General features: G+C 49.5%; 1 protein-coding gene across 1 annotated transcript in view; it reads left to right on the top strand.

Annotated features, from left to right (window-relative positions):
- The window catches only part of PDHB (pyruvate dehydrogenase E1 subunit beta), a 58,227-nt gene that overhangs the window by 2,827 nt on the left and 32,023 nt on the right, over window positions 1-23,377 (top strand). The window contains exons 3-8 of the mRNA XM_082266650.1: window positions 6,658-6,765; window positions 19,738-19,800; window positions 20,869-20,904; window positions 20,984-21,269; window positions 21,345-21,455; window positions 22,389-22,480. Of these exons, the coding sequence (XP_082122776.1) occupies window positions 6,658-6,765; window positions 19,738-19,800; window positions 20,869-20,904; window positions 20,984-21,269; window positions 21,345-21,455; window positions 22,389-22,480 (696 nt within the window). The remainder of the gene's footprint in view (window positions 1-6,657; window positions 6,766-19,737; window positions 19,801-20,868; window positions 20,905-20,983; window positions 21,270-21,344; window positions 21,456-22,388; window positions 22,481-23,377) is intronic.

Here is a 23,377-nt window from a genome sequence, read left to right as displayed (position 1 = left end):
TCTGACACTGGTGCCCCCCCCCCTCTCATTCTCTGACACTGGTGCCCCCCCCCTCTCATTCTCTGACACTGGTGCCCCCCCCCTCTCATTCTCTGACACTGGTGCCCCCCCCCTCTCATTCTCTGACACTGGTGCCCCCCCCCCTCTCATTCTCTGACACTGGTGCCCCCCCCCCTCATTCTCTGACACTGGTGCCCCCCCCCCTCATTCTCTGACACTGGTGCCCCCCCCCCCTCATTCTCTGACACTGGTGCCCCCCCCCCCCTCATTCTCTGACACTGGTGCCCCCCTCTCATTCTCTGACACTGTTGCCCCCCTCTCATTCTCTGACACTGTTGCCCCCCTCTCATTCTCTGACACTGTTGCCCCCCTCTCTCATTCTCTGACACTGGTGCCCCCCCTCTCATTCTCTGACACTGGTGCCCCCCTCTCATTCTCTGACACTGGTGCCCCCCCTATCATTCTCTGACACTGGTGCCCCCCCTATCATTCTCTGACACTGGTGCCCCCCCTATCATTCTCTGACACTGGTGCCCCCCCTATCATTCTCTGACACTGGTGCCCCCCCCCTCTCATTCTCTGACACTGGTGCCCCCCCCTCTCATTCTCTGACACTGGTGCCCCCCCCCTCTCATTCTCTGACACTGGTGCCCCCCCCTCTCATTCTCTGACACTGGTGCCCCCCCCCTCTCATTCTCTGACACTGGTGCCCCCCCCCTCTCATTCTCTGACACTGGTGCCCCCCCCCTCTCATTCTCTGACACTGGTGCCCCCCCCCTCTCATTCTCTGACACTGGTGCCCCCCCCCCTCTCATTCTCTGACACTGGTGCCCCCCCCCCTCTCATTCTCTGACACTGGTGCCCCCCCCCCTCTCATTCTCTGACACTGGTGCCCCCCCCCTCTCATTCTCTGACACTGGTGCCCCCCCCCCCCTCTCATTCTCTGACACTGGTGCCCCCCCCCCCTCTCATTCTCTGACACTGGTGCCCCCCCCCCCCTCATTCTCTGACACTGGTGCCCCCCCCCCTCATTCTCTGACACTGGTGCCCCCCCCTCTCATTCTCTGACACTGGTGCCCCCCCCCTCTCATTCTCTGACACTGGTGCCCCCCCCCTCTCATTCTCTGACACTGGTGCCCCCCCCCTCTCATTCTCTGACACTGGTGCCCCCCCCCCTCTCATTCTCTGACACTGGTGCCCCCCCCCCCTCTCATTCTCTGACACTGGTGCCCCCCCCCCCTCTCATTCTCTGACACTGGTGCCCCCCCCCCTCTCATTCTCTGACACTGGTGCCCCCCCCTCTCATTCTCTGACACTGGTGCCCCCCCCTCTCATTCTCTGACACTGGTGCCCCCCCCCTCTCATTCTCTGACACTGGTGCCCCCCCCCTCTCATTCTCTGACACTGGTGCCCCCCCCCTCTCATTCTCTGACACTGGTGCCCCCCCCCCTCTCATTCTCTGACACTGGTGCCCCCCCTACACTGACACTGGTGCGTCCCCCCCCCCCCCACACACTGGTGCCCCCCCTCTCATTCTCTGACACTGGTGCGCCCCCCCCCCCTCATTCTCTGACACTGGTGCGCCCCCCCCCTCATTCTCTGACACTGGTGCGCCCCCCCCTCTCATTCTCTGACACTGGTGCGCCCCCCCCCCCCTCTCATTCTCTGACACTGGTGCCCCCCCCTCTCATTCTCTGACACTGGTGCCCCCCCCTCTCATTCTCTGACACTGGTGCCCCCCCCTCTCATTCTCTGACACTGGTGCCCCCCCCCTCTCATTCTCTGACACTGGTGCCCCCCCCCCTCTCATTCTCTGACACTGGTGCCCCCCCCTCTCATTCTCTGACACTGGTGCCCCCCCCTCTCATTCTCTGACACTGGTGCCCCCCCCCCCTCTCATTCTCTGACACTGGTGCCCCCCCCCCCCATTCTCTGACACTGGTGCCCCCCCCTCATTCTCTGACACTGGTGCCCCCCCCCCCTCATTCTCTGACACTGGTGCCCCCCCCCCCTCATTCTCTGACACTGGTGCCCCCCCCCCCTCATTCTCTGACACTGGTGCCCCCCCCCCTCATTCTCTGACACTGGTGCCCCCCCCCCCTCATTCTCTGACACTGGTGCCCCCCCCCCTCATTCTCTGACACTGGTGCCCCCCCCCCTCATTCTCTGACACTGGTGCCCCCCCCCCCTCTCATTCTCTGACACTGGTGCCCCCCCCCCTCTCATTCTCTGACACTGGTGCCCCCCCCCCTCTCATTCTCTGACACTGGTGCCCCCCCCCCTCTCATTCTCTGACACTGGTGCCCCCCCCCTCTCATTCTCTGACACTGGTGCCCCCCCCCCCTCTCATTCTCTGACACTGGTGCGTCCCCCCCCCCCCCCACACACTGGTGCCCCCCCCCTCTCATTCTCTGACACTGGTGCCCCCCCCCCTCTCATTCTCTGACACTGGTGCCCCCCCCTCTCATTCTCTGACACTGGTGCGCCCCCCCCCTCTCATTCTCTGACACTGGTGCGCCCCCCCCCTCTCATTCTCTGACACTGGTGCCCCCCCCTCTCATTCTCTGACACTGGTGCCCCCCCCTCTCATTCTCTGACACTGGTGCCCCCCCTACACTGACACTGGTGCGTCCCCCCCCCCACACACTGGTGCCCCCCTCTCCTTCTCTGACATTGGTGCCCCCCCCTACACTGACACTGGTGTGTCCCCCCCCCCCCCCACACACTGGTGCCCCCCTCTCATTCTCTGACATTGGTGTGCCCCCTCTCCTTCTCTGATATTGGTGCCCCCCCTAAACTGACACTGGTGTCCCCCTCTCTCTCATTCTGACACTGGTGTCCCCCTCTCTCTCATTCTGACACTGGTGCCCCCCTCTCATTCTCTGACACTGGTGCCCCCCTCTCATTCTCTGACACTGGTGCCCCCCTCTCATTCTCTGACACTGGTGCCCCCCTCTCATTCTCTGACACTGGTGCCCCCCTCTCATTCTCTGACACTGGTGCCCCCCTCTCATTCTCTGACACTGGTGCCCTCCCCTCTCATTCTCTGACACTGGTGCCCTCCCCTCTCATTCTCTGACACTGGTGCCCCCCCTCTCATTCTCTGACACTGGTGCCCTCCCCTCTCATTCTCTGACACTGGTGCCCCCCCCTCTCATTCTCTGACACTGGTGCCCCCCCCCTCTCATTCTCTGACACTGGTGCCCCCCCCTCTCATTCTCTGACACTGGTGCCCCCCCCTCTCATTCTCTGACACTGGTGCCCCCCCCCTCTCATTCTCTGACACTGGTGCCCCCCCCCTCTCATTCTCTGACACTGGTGCCCCCCCCCCTCTCATTCTCTGACACTGGTGCCCCCCCCCCCCCTCTCATTCTCTGACACTGGTGCCCCCCCCCCCCTCTCATTCTCTGACACTGGTGCCCCCCCCCCCCCTCTCATTCTCTGACACTGGTGCCCCCCCCCTCTCATTCTCTGACACTGGTGCCCCCCCCTCTCATTCTCTGACACTGGTGCCCCCCCCCCTCTCATTCTCTGACACTGGTGCCCCCCCCTCTCATTCTCTGACACTGGTGCCCCCCCCTCTCATTCTCTGACACTGGTGCCCCCCCCTCTCATTCTCTGACACTGGTGCCCCCCCTCTCATTCTCTGACACTGGTGCCCCCCCCCCTCTCATTCTCTGACACTGGTGCCCCCCCTCTCATTCTCTGACACTGGTGCCCCCCCCCCTCTCATTCTCTGACACTGGTGCCCCCCCCCCCTCTCATTCTCTGACACTGGTGCCCCCCCCCCCTCTCATTCTGACACTGGTGCCCCCCCCCCCTCTCATTCTCTGACACTGGTGCCCCCCCCCCCCTCTCATTCTCTGACACTGGTGCCCCCCCCCCCTCTCATTCTCTGACACTGGTGCCCCCCCCCCCCTCTCATTCTCTGACACTGGTGCCCCCCCCCCCTCTCATTCTCTGACACTGGTGCCCCCCCCCCCTCTCATTCTCTGACACTGGTGCCCCCCCCCCTCTCATTCTCTGACACTGGTGCCCCCCCCCCTCTCATTCTCTGACACTGGTGCCCCCCCCCCTCTCATTCTCTGACACTGGTGCCCCCCCCCCTCTCTCATTCTCTGACACTGGTGCCCCCCCCCCTCTCTCATTCTCTGACACTGGTGCCCCCCCCCCTCTCTCATTCTCTGACACTGGTGCCCCCCCCCCTCTCATTCTCTGACACTGGTGCCCCCCCCCTCTCATTCTCTGACACTGGTGCCCCCCCCCCTCTCATTCTCTGACACTGGTGCCCCCCCCCCCCCTCTCATTCTCTGACACTGGTGCCCCCCCCCTCTCATTCTCTGACACTGGTGCCCCCCCCCCCCTCTCATTCTCTGACACTGGTGCCCCCCCTACACTGACACTGGTGCGTCCCCCCCCCCCCCACACACTGGTGCCCCCCTCTCCTTCTCTGACATTGGTGCCCCCCCCTACACTGACACTGGTGTGTCCCCCCCCCCCCCCCCCCACACACTGGTGCCCCCCTCTCATTCTCTGACATTGGTGTGCCCCCTCTCATTCTCTGACATTGGTGTCCCCCCCCTCCTTCTCTGACATTGGTGCCCCCCCCCCCCCCTCTCCTTCTCTGACATTGGTGTTCCCCCTCTCATTCTGATACTGGTGTCCCCCCTACACTGACATTGGTGTCCCCCCCCCTTTCCTTCTCTGACATTGGTGTGTCCCCCCCTCCCCCTCTCTGACTGGTGTGCCCCCCTCTCATTCTCTGACACTGGCGTCCCCCCCCCTCTCCTTCTCTGCCATTGGTGCCCCCCCTAAACTGACACTGGTGCCCCCCCCCTCTCATTCTCTGACACTGGTGCCCCCCCCCCTCTCATTCTCTGACACTGGTGCCCCCCTCCCCCCCTCTCATTCTCTGACACTGGTGTCCTCCCCTCCCCCCCTCTCATTCTCTGACACTGGTGTCCTCCCCTCCCCCCCCCCTCTCATTCTCTGACACCGGTGTCCTCCCCTCCCCCCCTCTCATTCTCTGACACTGGTGTCCTCCCCCCCCCCCCCCTCTCATTCTCTGACACTGGTGCCCCCCCCCCCTCTCATTCTCTGACACTGGTGCCCCCCCCCCCCTCTCATTCTCTGACACTGGTGCCCCCCCCCCCCTCTCATTCTCTGACACTGGTGCCCCCCCCCCTCTCATTCTCTGACACTGGTGCCCCCCCCCCTCTCATTCTCTGACACTGGTGCCCCCCCCCTCTCATTCTCTGACACTGGTGCCCCCCCCCCCTCTCATTCTCTGACACTGGTGGCCCCCCCCCCTCTCATTCTCTGACACTGGTGGCCCCCCCCCCCTCTCATTCTCTGACACTGGTGGCCCCCCTCTCATTCTCTGACACTGGTGCCCCCCCTCTCATTCTCTGACACTGGTGCCCCCCCTCTCATTCTCTGACACTGGTGCCCCCCCCCCTCTCATTCTCTGACACTGGTGCCCCCCCCCCCTCTCATTCTCTGACACTGGTGCCCCCCCCCCTCTCATTCTCTGACACTGGTGCCCCCCCCCCCTCTCATTCTCTGACACTGGTGCCCCCCCCCCTCTCATTCTCTGACACTGGTGCCCCCCCCCCTCTCATTCTCTGACACTGGTGCCCCCCCCCCCTCTCATTCTCTGACACTGGTGCCCCCCCCCCTCTCATTCTCTGACACTGGTGCCCCCCCCCCTCTCATTCTCTGACACTGGTGCCCCCCCCCCTCTCATTCTCTGACACTGGTGCCCCCCCCCCTCTCATTCTCTGACACTGGTGCCCCCCCCCTCTCATTCTCTGACACTGGTGCCCCCCCCCTCTCATTCTCTGACACTGGTGCCCCCCCCCCTCTCATTCTCTGACACTGGTGCCCCCCCCCCTCTCATTCTCTGACACTGGTGCCCCCCCCCCCTCTCATTCTCTGACACTGGTGCCCCCCCCCTCTCATTCTCTGACACTGGTGGCCCCCCCCCCCTCTCATTCTCTGACACTGGTGCCCCCCCCTCTCATTCTCTGACACTGGTGCCCCCCCCTCTCATTCTCTGACACTGGTGCCCCCCCCTCTCATTCTCTGACACTGGTGCCCCCCCCCCTCTCATTCTCTGACACTGGTGCCCCCCCTCTCATTCTCTGACACTGGTGCCCCCCCTCTCATTCTCTGACACTGGTGCCCCCCCCTCTCATTCTCTGACACTGGTGTCCTCCCCTCCCCCCCCTCTCTCATTCTCTGACACTGGTGTCCTCCCCTCCCCCCCCTCTCTCATTCTCTGACACTGGTGTCCTCCCCTCCCCCCCCCCCTCTCTCATTCTCTGACACTGGTGTCCTCCCCTCCCCCCCCCCTCTCTCATTCTCTGACACTGGTGTCCTCCCCCCCCCCCCCCTCTCATATTCTCTGACACTGGTGTCCTCCCCTCCCCCCCCTCTCATATTCTGGTGCCCCCCTCCCCCCCCCTCTCATATTCTGGTGCCCCCCTCCCCCCCCCTCTCATTCTCTGACACCGGTGTCCTCCCCTCCCCCCCCCCTCATTCTCTGACACCGGTGTCCTCCCCTCCCCCCCCCCACCCTCCTCTTTCTCTCTGAAACTGGTGTCCCCCCATTTATAGATGAAAATCATTTTCATGAAAAACATATTTTTGTTTTAGATCACTGTTCGGGATGCTCTGAACCAGGCTCTGGATGAAGAGCTGGAGAGAGATGAGCGGGTGTTTATGCTAGGAGAGGAAGTTGCACAATACGATGGAGCCTATAAGGTAGAGTGGATTTGTGGATTATTTTTGTTTCTGTAAACCAATAACACATCCTCTAACAATTCTTACTTTTCTTCATGTCTGTGTTGAAGTCTCACTCCTACAGTTCAGTTCAATTCTTTCTATAAGTTTAAGGTGTGTCATGAAATAAATTAATTGTAAGTATGTTTAGAATATCCGGTACCAACATCCCTGTACTTAAATATAAGTAAGGCTCTGAAATTGCAGAGCTCTCGTATATACGAGGAAAAGGGAGGGCTTGGCTATACCAATTTATTTGGGACTTAACGGTACCAGTAAGAAAAATTTGATAAAGATAACAAAAATATAAAAAATTATAAATTTTATTCAAAACTTTAAAAAGTTCATCTTGTTAAAGATTTTTTAGAATGAATGTTGGTTGACAAAAAGACATACAAAAGACATAAAAGAGAGACCACATATATCTATGGACAATGAAAATATATCACATGAATGAATGCTTGTACATATATAAGATCAACTGGCTGATAATTGCTCAGAGTGAATAAGCGGAGGGTTCATCCACTATGGCAAAATTCAGCGCCCGCCCGACATGTTTCACCACAGGGGCTTCTTCAGGGGCATAGCGTACAATATATTGATGGTTATATTGCTATATGAGACATGGAACAAAAACAAAATATATTAGCAACAAACCAACATCAAAAACATTCACATTGCTTATGGTGGTGCATGCCAAAGGTCCGTGCAAGTCTCCAGGGGAACAATATTTCCTCTACTGCTAAAGGGGCCCCAGACAACAAAGGAGACACCGAAGCATAGTGCGCATGCAAGGCAGCCAGGGGTGTGATACATACTGGCGGGGGACGGGTGCGGGAGCAGACATTGATAGACAAGAAACATGAAGATGTACGGTATAGGCTTTGTATAGAGTATCTTGGCTGCATGCAACATGCAAATGAGCCTAAAGAGGGCATATTATACCTCAAAAAGAATAACAGGACATCTTCATATGTAGTAGATATAGAGGTATTTAACATGTATGTTGAGGGTTGTGGGGAGAACAGTTGCGCAACGCCTGCTGCTCAGGTAGCCTCTCCATAAGGCAATTTATAATCGCATTATCTAAAATGGTAATGCCAGAGACAAAGCCATTCGATTGGATCCATGGAATCATGCTAGAGACGCATAAAAAATATAAAAAATAGTAACAGCTCCAAAATGCGGAGGATTAGGAGACTATATTGTATATATACCTGAAAACAGCTATATAAAGCTAAAGTAAGTATAGCGGTGTACCGTGCCATATATGCAGGTAACCTTGGGTCAGACTGCGCCAAATTTGCAGACGGTCCAGGTTCCTAGTTAGGGCAGTTATATACTGAAAGGAGATAAGAAACACAAAGAGTAGTGCTTAGAATTATCTCCAAGTTAAGTTAAGTATGTTCAAAGGCTGAAAGATGTGTAGAATTACTCACCGTTGCAGGCTATGTGTTCGAAATCCCCACAAACTAGCGCCATACTAGATGGCGTGGGTTTAAATATCCGCTTCAACCCGACAGACATACTTCCGGGGAAGTGACGTCCGTCGGGCCCGGTCTCAAACTGCGCAGTTTGAGACCAGGCCCGATGGACGTCACTTCCCCGGAAGTATGTCTGTCGGGTTGAAGCGGATATTTTAAACCCACGCCATCTAGTATGGCGCTAGTTTGTGGGGATTTCGGACACATAGCCTGCAACGGTGAGTAATTCTACACATCTTTCAGCCTTTGAACATACTTAACTTAACTTGGAGATAATTCTAAGCACTACTCTTTGTGTTTCTTATCTCCTTTCAGTATATAACTGCCCTAACTAGGAACCTGGACCGTCTGCAAATTTGGCGCAGTCTGACCCAAGGTTACCTGCATATATGGCACGGTACACCGCTATACTTACTTTAGCTTTATATAGCTGTTTTCAGGTATATATACAATATAGTCTCCTAATCCTCCGCATTTTGGAGCTGTTACTATTTTTTATATTTTTTATGCGTCTCTAGCATGATTCCATGGATCCAATCTAATGGCTTTGTCTCTGGCATTACCATTTTAGATAATGCGATTATAAATTGCCTTATGGAGAGGCTACCTGAGCAGCAGGCGTTGCGCAACTGTTCTCCCCACAACCCTCAACATACATGTTAAATACCTCTATATCTACTACATATGAAGATGTCCTGTTGTTGTTCTTTTTGAGGTATAATATGCTCTCTTTAGGCTCATTTGCATGTTGCATGCAGCCAAGATACTCTATACAAAGCCTATACCGTACATCTTCATGTTTCTTGTCTATCAATGTCTGCTCCCGCACCCGTCCCCCGCCAGTATGTATCACACCCCTGGCTGCCTTGCATGCGCACTATGCTTTGGTGTCTCCTTTGTTGTCTGGGGCCCCTTTTAGCAGTAGAGGAAATCTTGTTCCCCTGGAGACTTGCACGGACCTTTGGCATGCACCACCATAAGCAATGTGAATGTTTTTGATGTTGGTTTGTTGCTAATATATTTTCTTTTTGTTTGTTTTTGTTCCATGTCTCATATAGCAATATAACCATCAATATATTGTACGCTATGCCCCTGAAGAAGCCCCTGTGGTGAAACATGTCGGGCGGGCGCTGAATTTTGCCATAGTGGATGAACCCTCCGCTTATTCACTCTGAGCAATTATCAGCCAGTTGATCTTATATATGTACAAGCATTCATTCATGTGATATATTTTCATTGTCCATAGATATATGTGGTCTCTCTTTTTTATGTCTTTTGTATGTCTTTTTGTCAACCAACATTCATTCTAAAAAATCTTTAACAAGATGAACTTTTTAAAGTTTTGAATAAAATTTATAATTTTTTATATTTTTGTTGTCTTTATCAAATTTTTCTTACTGGTACCGTTAAAAGTCCCAAATTGGTATAGCCAAGCCCTCCCTTTTCCTCGTATATACGAGAGCTCTGCAATTTCAGAGCCTTACTTATATTTCAGTTCAATTCTTTATTATAAAAGATTAATGAAAATTAAGTGAATGAAGTGAAGGTGAGTAAAACCTCCTGATGTTGGCAGTATTAGGATTTGGGAATAGCGATGGGCTGAACACCCCTCTGTTTGGTTCGCACCAGAACATCTTGAACAGGGAAAAAGTTCTAACAAACAAACATACAAACTCGATTAAAGTCTATGGAACATGAAAAATCATAAGTCCTAATTTTAACCACCTCCCACCCGGCCACTGTACATATACGGCCGGGTGGGAGTCTCGTCCTTCTGATCGGACATTCCCGAACGTCCTGCGGAAGGAACGAGATCACGCCGCCGCGGGTACGCGCAGTAGCGCGATCTCTGTGCCTGTGTCCCTCGGACACATAGCAACAAGTTTTGGCAGGAGGGCCCTCCTGATCATATGATGGCTGTGTCCAATCACAGAATATATTTTGGGGTGTATTTGTAAGTTTATGTATGCCATGTGTGAGAAATAACTTGTTAATTTAACAATTTTGTGAAAAATAAAAACTTCTTCATTACCAAAACTATTGTGGGCAAAAAATTGCAACTTCAAAAAACTTACTATGCCTCATACTAAATACCTTGGACTGTCCTCTTTACAAAAAGGGGTAATTTGTGGGGTATTTGTACTCTCCTGACATTTTTAGGGCCTGAAGAAATGAGATGGGTAGTCAGTACATCAGGACTGATCAATTTTTCAATTATACATAGCCTAGCTTGTAGGCTCTATAACTTACACACAAACCTATTTTCATACACTTCAAATTAGTTGCTATTCCTGCAAACTAAACAGGTCTAGCACTTTCCTATGGGTATTGCAGCGAGCACAGCACTCTCTCTAAAGTGTATATGATCAAAATAAATTTAAATAATGCTGCACAATATAAAGTGCTCCAAAAACATATTTGTGCAAAATATAATCGATGAGAATAAATAAATTATTACATAAATGAAGTTCATTCAATATTAATATGGTGACAATAGATAATCAAGTGCATTCAATATTTATAGCGACAATCATCAAATATAAAGTGCATAACGTGCCAATATAACCAACAATAAAGTGATTATATAAAAATAGTTTCTCTAGCGCTCATTGACAGACGTAGTCCTCGGTGATACACCACCTTCGGGTTATGTTGCCTCCACAGGAGCAGGACTAGACAGGAAATTAAAAAGCTCTGGCCACACCCCTAGGGGCAGTCCCAGAGGGTATATCCTCTCTCTCTCTGCCTCAGCAAATCAGTTATTTTCTGTCTAGTTAGGAGTAAGGACCTAGATACCTTGCTGGGATCTTAAGGTCCTGGCAAGAATTTTTTTTCTTAAAGGATTTTTAGACAGCTTTTTTTCTCCAGTGTTCCTGTGAGATCTTCAAGCAAGAAAGCTGAACTGGGCGACGGGCTGGATGTTGAGATCCGGTGGTCACCCCAGTTCAGCCTACGAGCGCGTGCAGGCCATAGCTCCGCGCTGGGTCGGCCGCGACAAAGTCCCATTAAAAGGACTGAACCCGCGAGTTAAACGTCTCGCTGAAACGCCAAAGACCATGAGTCACGGCGTCCGTATCGGTCGACAGCCCTCCCGCCCCGGTGGAGAGGGGTACTGTCAGGAGTTGGTGCCCGCCTGGTTCCGGTATGGTGAGTAGTATGTTCCCCCTTTTTCCCTGACGGGTTTGGTGGTGAACGCGGGCCCCTCTCTGTATGGTAAGAAAGAGTCCTTTCTATCCTATAACATGTCACAAATCCTCCTACTTTGAGTGTGATTTTATGTGTGCAAAAGCCAGGAGGCTTGGTTTGGGAGCTAACTATCTATTGTATACATGTTTTAAAGATGTAATCTGTGGCATTCTGGGAATCTTATGGGTTAAGTATAAGCTACCTACCAGTCAGAAGCCACGGACATGTAGACTGCCTTCCAAATCGGATCTCCAGCTATTAGCAGGCCTCCCGAACGGCCATGCGGTCCGCCAGGGCCGGTACCGCCAACCACGCCATATCCCCATGCAGAGAGAGTGTTGTGTGCCCTGCAGCACACCGCTATTCAGTATAGGCCGCCGCCATTTTTTTTGCTGGATCGCACGAGCCGCCATTTTGGCGTAGCCTCGTGTCTCCAGCATGGGGGCGGCCATGTTTGAGGTGATCCTACACCTCGTGGAGCTTGGGGGAGGCGCCGGAAGGCGTGCAGAGGGGCGGAGCCGCCTCCTTTCTTCCTGGGCAGCCAGCCAAAAGACTTCCTGTTTGTCAAGACAGCGCTGTAAGCTGTTGCAGTTTAACTCTGAGCATCAAGTGGTGAGCCTGGGGGTCTATCTCTCTCTCTCTCTCGATCGATAGGGATCCCTAGCAGGTAACACTAAGGGGCTTTTTGTGGCGCTGGGGGTCAGAAAGAAAAAAAAAAAAAAAAAGTTTTTTTCTTTACTTTTGAATTATATTATCCAGGAAGTAACTGGAGTTATTATGGACCCTGCCACACATATTCCCCCACCTGTTTCCCTCGAGGGGGCCTCGGGACCCGCCGGTGCACAGAGTATAGAGTCATTTACAGCAATTTTGGAGTCTATGGTGGCTCGAGTGGAGGCGGCCTGTCAGGGACGGGGGTCAAGGAAGCGACCCCCGCCTACCCCTATACTATCTGACACCTCTGACTCAGATTCAGAGATGGTCACGGCAGTTGCAGGTTCCTCTGCAAGGGCTGTTATCCCAGGTAAAGCCCCCTCAGACAGTGAGGAGGACGCTTCTTCTCTTGCTATAATTCAGGAAGAAGCATTGGTGGACGCACTAGTTGTGGCAGTGCAAGAAACCTTAAAACTTGAGGCTTTACCGGCAGAGGCAACTGAAACAGAGAGGCCTGTTGGGACTAATAAGCCCATCAAGACGGCGAAGGCTTTTCCTGTACCTAAATGTTTTGGTAATCAGATTAAAGGAGAATGGGAGCATTCTAAACGTACCTTTACTATTTCCAAGCGTATTGCTAGACGCTATCCGTTTGAGGAATCCATCATTAAGAAATGGACGGTACCATCAGTCGTGGATCCGCCTATTTCCAGGCTGAATAAAGCCACGGTTATTCCAGTGGAGGACACTTCGTCCTTTAAGGATCCGGTGGATCGAAAGATAGAAGCAGAGTCCCGCACTATCTTTTCTCTGATAGGGTCAGCATTTAGACCAGTAATTGTTATTGGTCTAGTTTCCCAGACACTTACGGAATGGGCGAAAATGGTACGCCAAGATCTTAGGGGAAAAGATATTCCCCAGGAGACATCTGATTTGATGGAACAGATCATACAAGGGCTACGGTTTATCTGTGACGCAGCCTTGGACACTACTCCCTTGTTAGGGCATGCATCTAAGTTAGCAGTGATCCTCAGACGTGTGCTGTGGTTAAAATGCTGGTCAGCTGACCTAGGTTCCAAAAAGACCTTGACCAATCTCCCTTTTCAGGGGAATCGTCTATTTGGGGCCAACCTAGATGAAATCATTAAGGATGCCACTGGGGGCAAGAGCACTTTTTTGCCACAGGCTGCAAAAGCTAAGGGACCTCGCAACAAGCGAGGACCTTTCTTTACCGCCCATAAAGGGCGCCCGGCTGGTACTCCCGGCAAAGGCAAGACTCCTCCAGGAGGGTTCAAGAAGGGCTGGTCGGACAAGCAGAGGACCAACCCAGCCAAACCCGAAGTAAAGGAGTACACAGCCTGAAGGTGCGCCCCCACCCGGTTTCAGGGTGGGGGGACGTTTTCACCGGTATTCAGGACATTAGATCGAGCATCAACCACTACTACCGGTGCGATTCTTCCCTTCCAACATTTAAGTACCACAGGAAGCGGTAGTTACCGTTCCCTGAATAGATCTTTTCCTTTACCTTTTCCTAAGACTAGTCCCGATACCTCACAGGAATCGGATCTGATTGACCAGATAGGCCAAGTAGCCTCTAGTCGGGTGACTTCGGTCCCTGAGGTTCAACCAGAAAAGATCACCTTTCCTGATAACTATCAGGTATCTGATAAATGTGTGGGAACAGAAAACGACCAGACTTTCTCGGATGGTCGGGGCCAGATAGCTCTAGGGACGCCTGGTTCAGATCCAATCAGCGCCAGTGGTCCTAGAAATTCTAGGCTGGCCTCCTCAAGCCGGCCTGGCCGACTTGGACATGTTAGTCGCAGACGTTCCGTGGGAACTTCGTCTCAGGGAGTGTCTGTGGTCTCAAGGACCAATTTACCTTCGTGCTTTACAGTCGCTGGTTTTAATGGCCTGGCCATTGAGACCCAAGTACTGAAGGACAGAGGTTTGTCTACTTCAGTCATTCCTACCCTTATTAAAGCAAGGAAAGCGACTTCCAGCAAAGTCTATTATCACACATGGAAGACTTATATTGCGTGGTGCGAATCTTTAGGATTTCCTCCCACGTACCTATTCGGTGTCTCGAATATTGGCCTTTTTGCAACAAGGGGTTGAGCAGAAGCTAGCCTTGAGCACCATCAAGGGTCAAGTTTCAGCATTAGCAATCTTCTTTCAGAAACCTTTAGCTACCAAATCCTTGGTGCGGAATTTCATCCAGGGGGTGCGGCACCTGGCTCCTCCAGTCCGCGCGCCCTTACCGCCCTGGGATCTTAATTTGGTTTTGTCGGTTCTACAGAAACCTCCCTTTGAAAACATCAGGGAGATTCCCTTGCTTACTTTATCCCAGAAGGTGGTCTTCTTGGTGGCTATTACTTCTGCTCGCAGGGTGTCAGAACTGGCTGCATTATCATGCCAGTCCCCATACCTAGTGATTCATAGGGATAAGGTAGTACTTCATCCTAAGCCATCTTTTCTTCCTAAGGTGGTTTCAGATTTTCATCTGAATGAAGATATTGTACTACCTTCCTTGTGTCCTCAGCCCAAGCATCATCGGGAACATGCGTTGCATTCCTTAGATGTGGTTCGGGCAATCAGGGTATACCTGAAAGCTACGGAATCATTCCGTAAGACGGATTCACTTTTTGTGATCACGGATGGCCCCAGAAAGGGTTTGCCTGCATCTGCCGCGACCATTGCCAAATGGATTAGACAAACGGTGGTACAGGCTTATTCTATTAAGGGTCAGAGTCCTCCGTTCCCTGTTGTGGGGGGGCACTCCACTCGAGCGCTCAGTACTTCCTGGGCCTTTCGCCATCAGGCGTCAGTGGTCCAGGTATGTAAGGCGGCCACTTGGTCGTCGGTACATACCTTTACAAAATTCTATAAAATTGATGTGACGGCATCGGCGGATGCCTCATTTGGCCGCAAGGTTTTGCAGGCCGCAATTTGAGCAGACCGGTGGTCTACCTCGAGGGTTTTTTTCTGTTTGAAAAAAAAAAAAAATTTTTTTCTCTCGTTTGTTGAGTCTCATCATTAAGGATGAGCATTGTAAACTTCTAGTTGGCACCGGTTGGGCCTTCTAGATTGGGATTTGATTTCATTTTCCCACCCCTCAGTTGTGATACTGCTCTGGGACGTCCCGAAGGTGGTGTATCACCGAGGACTACGTCTGTCAATGAGCGCTAGAGAAAAATGGATTTTTGTAAAATCTTACCGTAAAATCCTTTTCTCTTAGCTCATTGACAGACGTAGTCCCCGCCCCTCTGTTTTTTTGAGTTGGGTTAAAATCTCTAAAGACTGCTTTTTCACATAACTGATTTGCTGAGGCAGAGAGAGAGAGGATATACCCTCTGGGACTGCCCCTAGGGGTGTGGCCAGAGCTTTTTAATTTCCTGTCTAGTCCTGCTCCTGTGGAGGCAACATAACCCGAAGGTGGTGTATCACCGAGGACTACGTCTGTCAATGAGCTAAGAGAAAAGGATTTTACGGTAAGATTTTACAAAAATCCATTTTTTGAAAACTAATAAATATAAGTGAATTATCCAAGTGTAAACCATATTCCAAATAAAAGCTACAAAAAGTGCCTGGTGCTAATTTTCAGTACCGGATATTACACTTCCCATAGACTTCTATGAATAGTCCATTAAAACTGTGCATTCAATAACAACCTCTGTAGTGACCTCCACCGCAACACCCTGCGTGTCTGGGTTCTCACCTACACTCCTGTGACCTAGCGGGCTAAGCTAGGTCATACACCGCAGATTACCCTCTTAAGCCCCGTACACATGTACCGATCGTCGGCCAAACGATCGGCCGTCTTTTGTCCAAGGGCTGTCTTGTCTGTTGAAAAGTGCAAAAGACTGCACACGAATTTTGTCGGCCAACAACAGCCGACTGCAGAAGTGATGTCATGTGATGGTTAACTTTCCTTGTCTTTTTTTTCTTTTCTGAGCATGCCCAGTCTTGCAAATCTGCTGTCTGTCGGCCGAAATCTGTACTGACTGGTAAACAATCGGCCGTTCTGGTGTTGGCCAACAAAAACTTTAATGCTTGCACGACAGATTCTGTTCGGCTGAAAATGCGCTGTCGGAAGCATCATACTAACAAGCCGACAATCGGCTGATCGGTCGTCGGCCGAATCTTTACGGCCCACAATCGGTACGTGTGTGCGAGGCTTTAGGGTCGCCTTTCGCGGAGTCGGTGGTATGTCAGCCTCTCGGGGGTTATTTCACCTTAGTTGATGTCTCTCATATTACCATGCAATGTCACATGAAATAAATGGGGGGACTCCCAATAGTGCTTATAACTTTCAAACAATATTTATTGAATAAAAAAACGTATTGTATTCGCATTTAGTGAGTGCTTCAAGTGCACCAAACATAAAACATCTTTAATAGCAATCTCTATTGGTTGAATGTGATGGCAATCTGGTGGGAATGGGGGATCCTCTGTGTGCTGCTCCTTTCCATATAATATTCTATCCCCCTTGGAAGTCACGTTGACCCTGTGTCATACGCGTAGGGGAGGGGCCCGGACTGTATCACTGCCAATTCTAGGAAGGAAAGGAGCAGCACACAGAGGATCCCCATTCCCACCAGATTTATTTATTGTTGGTTATATTGGCACGTTATGCACTTTATATTTGATTAATTGTCACTACAAATATTGAATGCACTTTAGTATCTATTTATTGTCACCATATTAATATTGAATGCACTTCATTTATGTAATTATTTATTTATAGTCATTGATTATATTTTGCACATATACACACGTTTTCGGAGCACTTTATATTGCGTGGCATTATTTAAATTTATTTTCATACACTTATCAGGATTTTTTTTTTTTTTACCAAAGACGTAGCAGAATACATTCTGGCCTAAAATGTATGACAAAATTAGATTTTATTGGATCTCTTTTAAGACAGACAATAAAAACAAAAAAAAAAAAACATTTTCTAATTTTCGCTTTTTATTTTTTTTCGCTTCTTCTGATAATTTCATTTAGGTACAGTGTAGCATGACTGAGTAATTGTGATTCAAAGTGCGAGAGCACCGAAAGCTAAAAATTGGTCTGTGAAGGAAGGGGGTTTAAGTGCCCAGTATTGAAGTGGTTAAAGACTTCTATGCAAGTTATTGCCATAAAAGTGTATGGGGATCCAGGGTACTGCCCTGGGGGACATGTATCAATGCAAAAAAAAAAAAAATGTTTTAAACGATCAGTTTTACAGGAGAAGAGATTTTAAAAATGCTTAACGTGAAACAATAAAAATGAAAAATTTGTTTAAATATTGTGCCTGGGGGGACCCATTAATGTGTAAATTTAAACTGGGCTGTGATGTATTGTCGGCTCCAAGCAATACAGATAGAAAATGGAAAAACAGCGTAGGCCCCCCCCCCCCCTCCCCATGTGAATGGGTATCAGGTACATCGTACCCATTCACCAAAAAAGTGTACAAAAATAAAACCAAAAGTCCGTTTTTAACAAGTCATTTATTTAAAAAAAGTGTCCCTCAATGTAAATCCATCATCCATCACAACGTTTGCCACACCAGAAAAATAGAAAAAAATTCAAAGAAGCGTCCTGCCGTATGCCGCTCTTGAGCTTTGACAGCTCTTATAGGCAAGGAGTGAGGCCACCCGGTTACGTCATGTGACGCCAAAAGGGGGGAGGTGCCACTGGGTGACGTAACCGGGTGGCCCAGCCTCTTGCCTATAAAATCGCTGTCAAGGGCTGCTACATTAGAGTCTAAGATGGATAAAACACAGATGGTTTTGGGCTCTGTGACAGAAACGACCCAAAAGTAACACATCAAGTTTGATCATTGCAATCTCTACATGTCAAGTACAGCTGGAAAATGAAATCAGCATCTCCATAAAACTGGTCAGCAGAAGGAAGCATGAAGTGCGCTAGAATTTCCTGGTAGAGGGCTGCGATGACTTTGGACTTGATAAAACACAGTGGACCAACACCAGCAGATGACATGGCTCCCCAAATTATCAAGGATTATGAAATATTTTGCATTTCATTTGGAAATCAAGCCCTGAGAGTCTGGAGGAAGAGTGGAGAGATGCAGAATCCAAGTTGCATGAGGTCCAGTGTGAAGATTCCACAGTCAGTGATGATTTGGGGAGCCATGTCATCTGCTGGTGTTGGTCTACAGCATTTCATGCTTCCCTCTGCTGACCAGCTTTATGGAAATGCTGGTGTAATTTTCCAGCAGGACTTGACACCTGCCCACACTGCCAAAAGTACAAATACCTGGTTTATCATGGCATCACTGTTTGATTGGCCAGCAAACTAGACCTAAACCCCAGCAGGGGTCTGCAACCTTTAAGACAAAAAGAGCCACTTGGACCCGTTTCCGAAGGGAAAAAAAAAAACTGGGAGCCGCAAAACCATTGCGACATTTAAAACAAATATAACACTGCATATATGCCCCCTTTCAATGGTAGTGACCAGCGTACATGCCCCCTTTCAATGGTAGTGACCAGCGTACATGCCCCCTTTCAATGGTAGTGACCAGCGTACATGCCCCTTTCAATGGTAGTGACCAGCGTACATGCCCCTTTCAATGGTAGTGACCAGCATGCTTGCGTGCCCCCCTTAAAGCATCACTTCACTTACCTGCCATCACCGTGCCTGGCATGCTGCTGACTGGAGTCGGGTCTCGGGCGGACGTCTTCTTATTCTTCTTCTTCTTCCTCGACCTGCATTTGCGCCGCTGCCCTCCTCTCTGACGGCGGGCGGGAAGGGGACGACGGGACGGTGCGTGACTAATGCACGCATCGCCCCCCCCCCCCCCCCCACGCGACATCACCCGGGATGTCCTCTATGATTGGTCCAGCCTGGACCAATCACAGCCAGGACAGCGCCACAGTGGGGGAGTGTCGGGGCGCATTGCTATGCGCACCGATGACACACAGAAGGCCGCCAATCGGCGGCTCTGCGTGACGCACAGTGCGCCTCCTCCCCTCATTCGCCCCGGAGCCGTGGCAAAGGTTTAAAAGAGCTGCGGGTTGCTGACCTATGCCATAGAGAATCTTTGGGGTATTGTCAAGAGGAAGATAAGACCTCAGACCCAACTAAAGACCGCTGTCAAAGCAACCTGGGCTTCCATAACACCTTAGCAGTGTCACAGGCTGATCGCCTCCATGCCACGCCAAATTGATGAAGTAATTCATGCAAAAGGAGCCCCGACCAAGTATTGAGTGCATACTATACTATACTGTACATGGACATACTTTTCAGTAAGCCAACATTTCTGTATTAAAAATCCTTTTTTTCCATTGGTCTTGTGTCATTTTCTAAAATACTGAATTTTGGGTTTTCACTAGCTGTAAGCCATAATCATCAAAATTAAAAGAAAGAAATGCTTAAAATATATCACTCTCTGTGTAAGGCCTTGATGATCTCAAGCTGCAGGTATACAGCTTTGAATTTGTTTAGACACAGGAAGTTTTTTTCAGGAGTCATTTAAGACCGAAGGTAAATCTTTTAAGGCACAATTAACATTTCTAGATGTCCTCTGTCTGCACTTTTTGAGTTCAGGCTCACTTTAAAAAGGTGCCCAGTGTTTTATTATTTTTCAGAATCCATGCAGTAACGTTTCTCCCTCTCTTTTTAGATCAGTAGGGGGCTTTGGAAGAAGTATGGTGACAAACGGGTTATGGATACTCCTATATCTGAGGTAATTCTTTTGTGTTAAAAAATATACTAGATAATGCATTTTTTTGCTCAGGTCAAATTCCATCTGAGTACTTCTGGGTCCCTGTCCTTGTGCCATGTTCACAGATATCTGGAGGGAATAAATTAAAACTGTCTGCGACCAACTTTCTCAGCTGGAGCACAGCCAATCAGCTTTTTCATTTTCTAAGTTGTGTATTAAAGAAATTAAAGAAACTCATTGGTGGTTATGTGTAGGGGCGCCATACAAGATAGACAGTCTCAGACAGGTAATAATAATTCCCCTCTATATGTCATTCCCTGTGCTAAAGTAGAACTTCTTTCTGTCACAGTGATCGATAGAGAACGGGCAATTAATGGGAAGCTCCATCTATTCATAGATCACATTTTATTCCCAGGTGCTGTAGTACGGCTTTTATGAATGAAAGAGCTGAATGGAAAGGACGGGGTGTAGTCATGGACTCTTGGAGTGACTGTCACAGCATCTTCAGTTCTATTAATCCCCATCGCTGTCTGCTCGGTTAGCTGAAATTCTTTTTCAGCTAACCGAGCAGACAGCAGTACAAGGGACACATCCTATTGATTGCAACTAATGTCCCTTGTGCTGATTGATTTATTCTTTACTAAACTTGGTCTTTAACGTTTAGTTCACCATTAACAGGTCTTTTCGGGAATGTTCCAGGACAGCATTCCTATAGCCCAGCCATTGGTTTCTCTTACTCAGTTGGTGGGAGTTCCTTTCACTTGGCATTAATGGAAGATGTTGGCAGAAAGCGCTTTTATCTGCTTTTCTGATCACGTTTCTTGTAGATTGAGGAATCAATTAGGCAGCCGTCCTGGAAAATTATTAGGGAAAGATTGTTCGTTTTAAATTTCTTAAAATAAAGTAGAATAACCAAGAGCTGTCTGCAGCAGAAGTATTTTCATACTTTTTGGTAAAACTATAATTTGTGTTAGCTGCTGAATTAGGCTGTCATAGCGTTGGTGTAGGTGGTTTATCAAATGTTGCCAAAAAGTAATATTCTTCTATGTTATGTATTAATGCTGACTTTTTTTTTTTTCTTTTTGCTAGATGGGATTTGCAGGTATTGCTGTTGGTGCTGCTATGGTATGTGTCCATTCCAGTTCAGTGACTTCCATTTGCTTTAGTGCAGATATTTGTATATTAACTCTTTATATTCCTACAGGCTGGATTGAGGCCAGTATGTGAGTTTATGACATTTAACTTCTCCATGCAAGCCATCGACCAAGTCATTAATTCTGCTGCTAAGACTCATTACATGTCAGCCGGGCTCGTCCCTGTCCCAATCGTTTTCCGAGGACCAAACGGAGCATCGGCCGGTGTGGCTGCTCAGCACTCTCAGTGCTTCGCCGCCTGGTATGGGCACTGTCCAGGACTAAAGGTCTTGAGTCCCTGGAATGCCGAAGATGCTAAGGGTCTGCTGAAAGCTGCAATCCGGGATGATAACCCAGGTGAGCAGACTGACAGGGATTCAGGCAGACAAGTACGATAGACTCTGAGGTAATGTTTGTTTTCTTTTTTTACAGTGGTTTTTATGGAGAATGAACTGATGTATGGTGTTCCATTTGAACTGTCAGAGGATGCTCAGTCTAAAGACTTTGTTATTCCTATTGGTAAAGCAAAGATTGAACGGCCAGGTATGCACATCTTCTTTCTGGATGTAATTTTTTTTTTATAGCATTGCTGCCCCCTTTTTATGTCAATACCTGTATAGGAAGTTATTCAGTGTCTGCTACCGATTCATAAAACCTTTCCTTAACAGTAGGGTTATGAACTCTGTAACTAATTATTGTACATAAATCCTTAAATATGGTTGCCATTTCTGTCACTCGGGACACAGTAACTGTGAAGGGAATAGGGATAAACTGCACCCTTAGAGACCCTGTCACTATATTTTTCCCTGATTGCTAAGCGCATGATTGCAGTCTGTGCTAGATGTATTTCAAGTAGCGCGCTGTTAAGAGGCGTTGTCCAGTTTTTTGACACTTAGTGTTCTAGCCTCAGACTTTAGCTGCTGCCCTCCAAGAACCCTACATCTTATTCCTGCTAGTAGAAAAATTTCACCAGATCAAAAGTGAAAACTGATGGATAGTAACCTCACTGTCCCGTGTGCATTTACAGTAGCATTCACTTCCAGTCTTGTGGTGGGATTTTCAAAGAGAAGAAAAGGCACTGCTCACAAACCCAGTGCATTAGCATGTAGATGAATGTGGCTCTAGCCAAGCCCTCTGACTTGTTTCGCCCTGCTCATTGAGGTTTGGTCACAGAGGTGCTTGTCTGGAGTGGCGCTGGCTGGGGCTACATTCATCTACATACTAATGCACTGGGGTGGTGAGGGGCACATTTTTTTTTCTCTTTCATATTGCTCTTACACACCTGAATGGTGCACTAGCGTCCTTCCCTGCAATCATCAGGGAGATCGCTGTCTCAGCTTAGAGCGCCGCTGCAAATTCATCTGGATCATTGTGAAGGTGGGAGGTTGCTGGTGGCCTGGAAGTCTAAGCATTAGCAGTACTAAGGAAAAGAACTGTATACATTGTATGTATCACATGTCTTTACTGTGTCTACAGGCAGTCAGATCACTCTGGTCGCTCACTCTCGCCCTGTGGGTCACTGTATAGAGGCTGCCAATGTGCTGGCTAAGGAAGGGATTGATTGTGAGGTAAGAAGGTAACAATATGTGCATAAATGAACATTTTATTAAGCATTTATTAGAATTGGTTCTAAAAATAAAGATTTACAGCACTGTGCAAAACATTTAGGCAGGTGTGAAAAGAGCTGTAAATTAAGAATGCTTATAGAAATAGAAAACAGTTTACTTTTCAATTGACAGAATGGAAAGTAAATGAGAAATTCAAATCAGTATTTTGTCCTTTCTTTCTTTCTTTCTTTCTTTCTTTCTTTCTTTCTTTCTTTCTTTCTTTCTTTCTTTCTTTCTTTCTTTCTTTCTTTCTTTCTTTCTTTCTTTCTTTCTTTCTTTCTTTCTTTCTTTCTTTCTTTCTTTCTTTCTTTCTTTCTTTCTTTCTTTCTTTCTTTCTTTCATAATAGTCTTCCAGGGCAGCATCTGAGAGGCTTCTCCCACCTGAAACAGGAAACCCAATAGTCCACCATTATTGAAATGTCAGTCATACCTTCTGCCTCAGTTTGTGTTTCCTCCGGAGCCTCTGTGCTTAATTGCAGGAGGCTACCTGGTCAGCCTCCCATCCAGCTCTGCAAGCCTTTGGCAGTGCAGGTCAGGTGCAGCACATTGGGGCAAGCTGGCCCCCGTCTGAGGTTTCACCTCTACTGAGGGGTATGCAACCATCCCCCCCTCCCCCCAAACCGCACCTGGAGCAAGCGACCCTGCCGATTTTCTAGGCTAGTTCCTGTTAGCCACAGCCAACCTTCTGGCTGGCGTGCCTGTAGAGCGGGGGTTGCCCCCACATGCAGCACCCCAGATTCTTCCCCCTCAGACACCAGTCCAGGCCAATCGTGTCTGCATTTCCTGCTCAGTGTCCTCTGTTGGAGGAACAAGATGGCGGCAGGACTGGAGCTTCGCAACACTTTTGGTGACGGGCTT

This window comes from Pelophylax lessonae (genome assembly GCF_965119305.1).
Source record: "Pelophylax lessonae genome assembly, chromosome: 8".
Taxonomy (NCBI): domain Eukaryota; kingdom Metazoa; phylum Chordata; class Amphibia; order Anura; family Ranidae; genus Pelophylax; species Pelophylax lessonae.
This window is presented reverse-complemented; position numbering and strand designations above follow the sequence as displayed.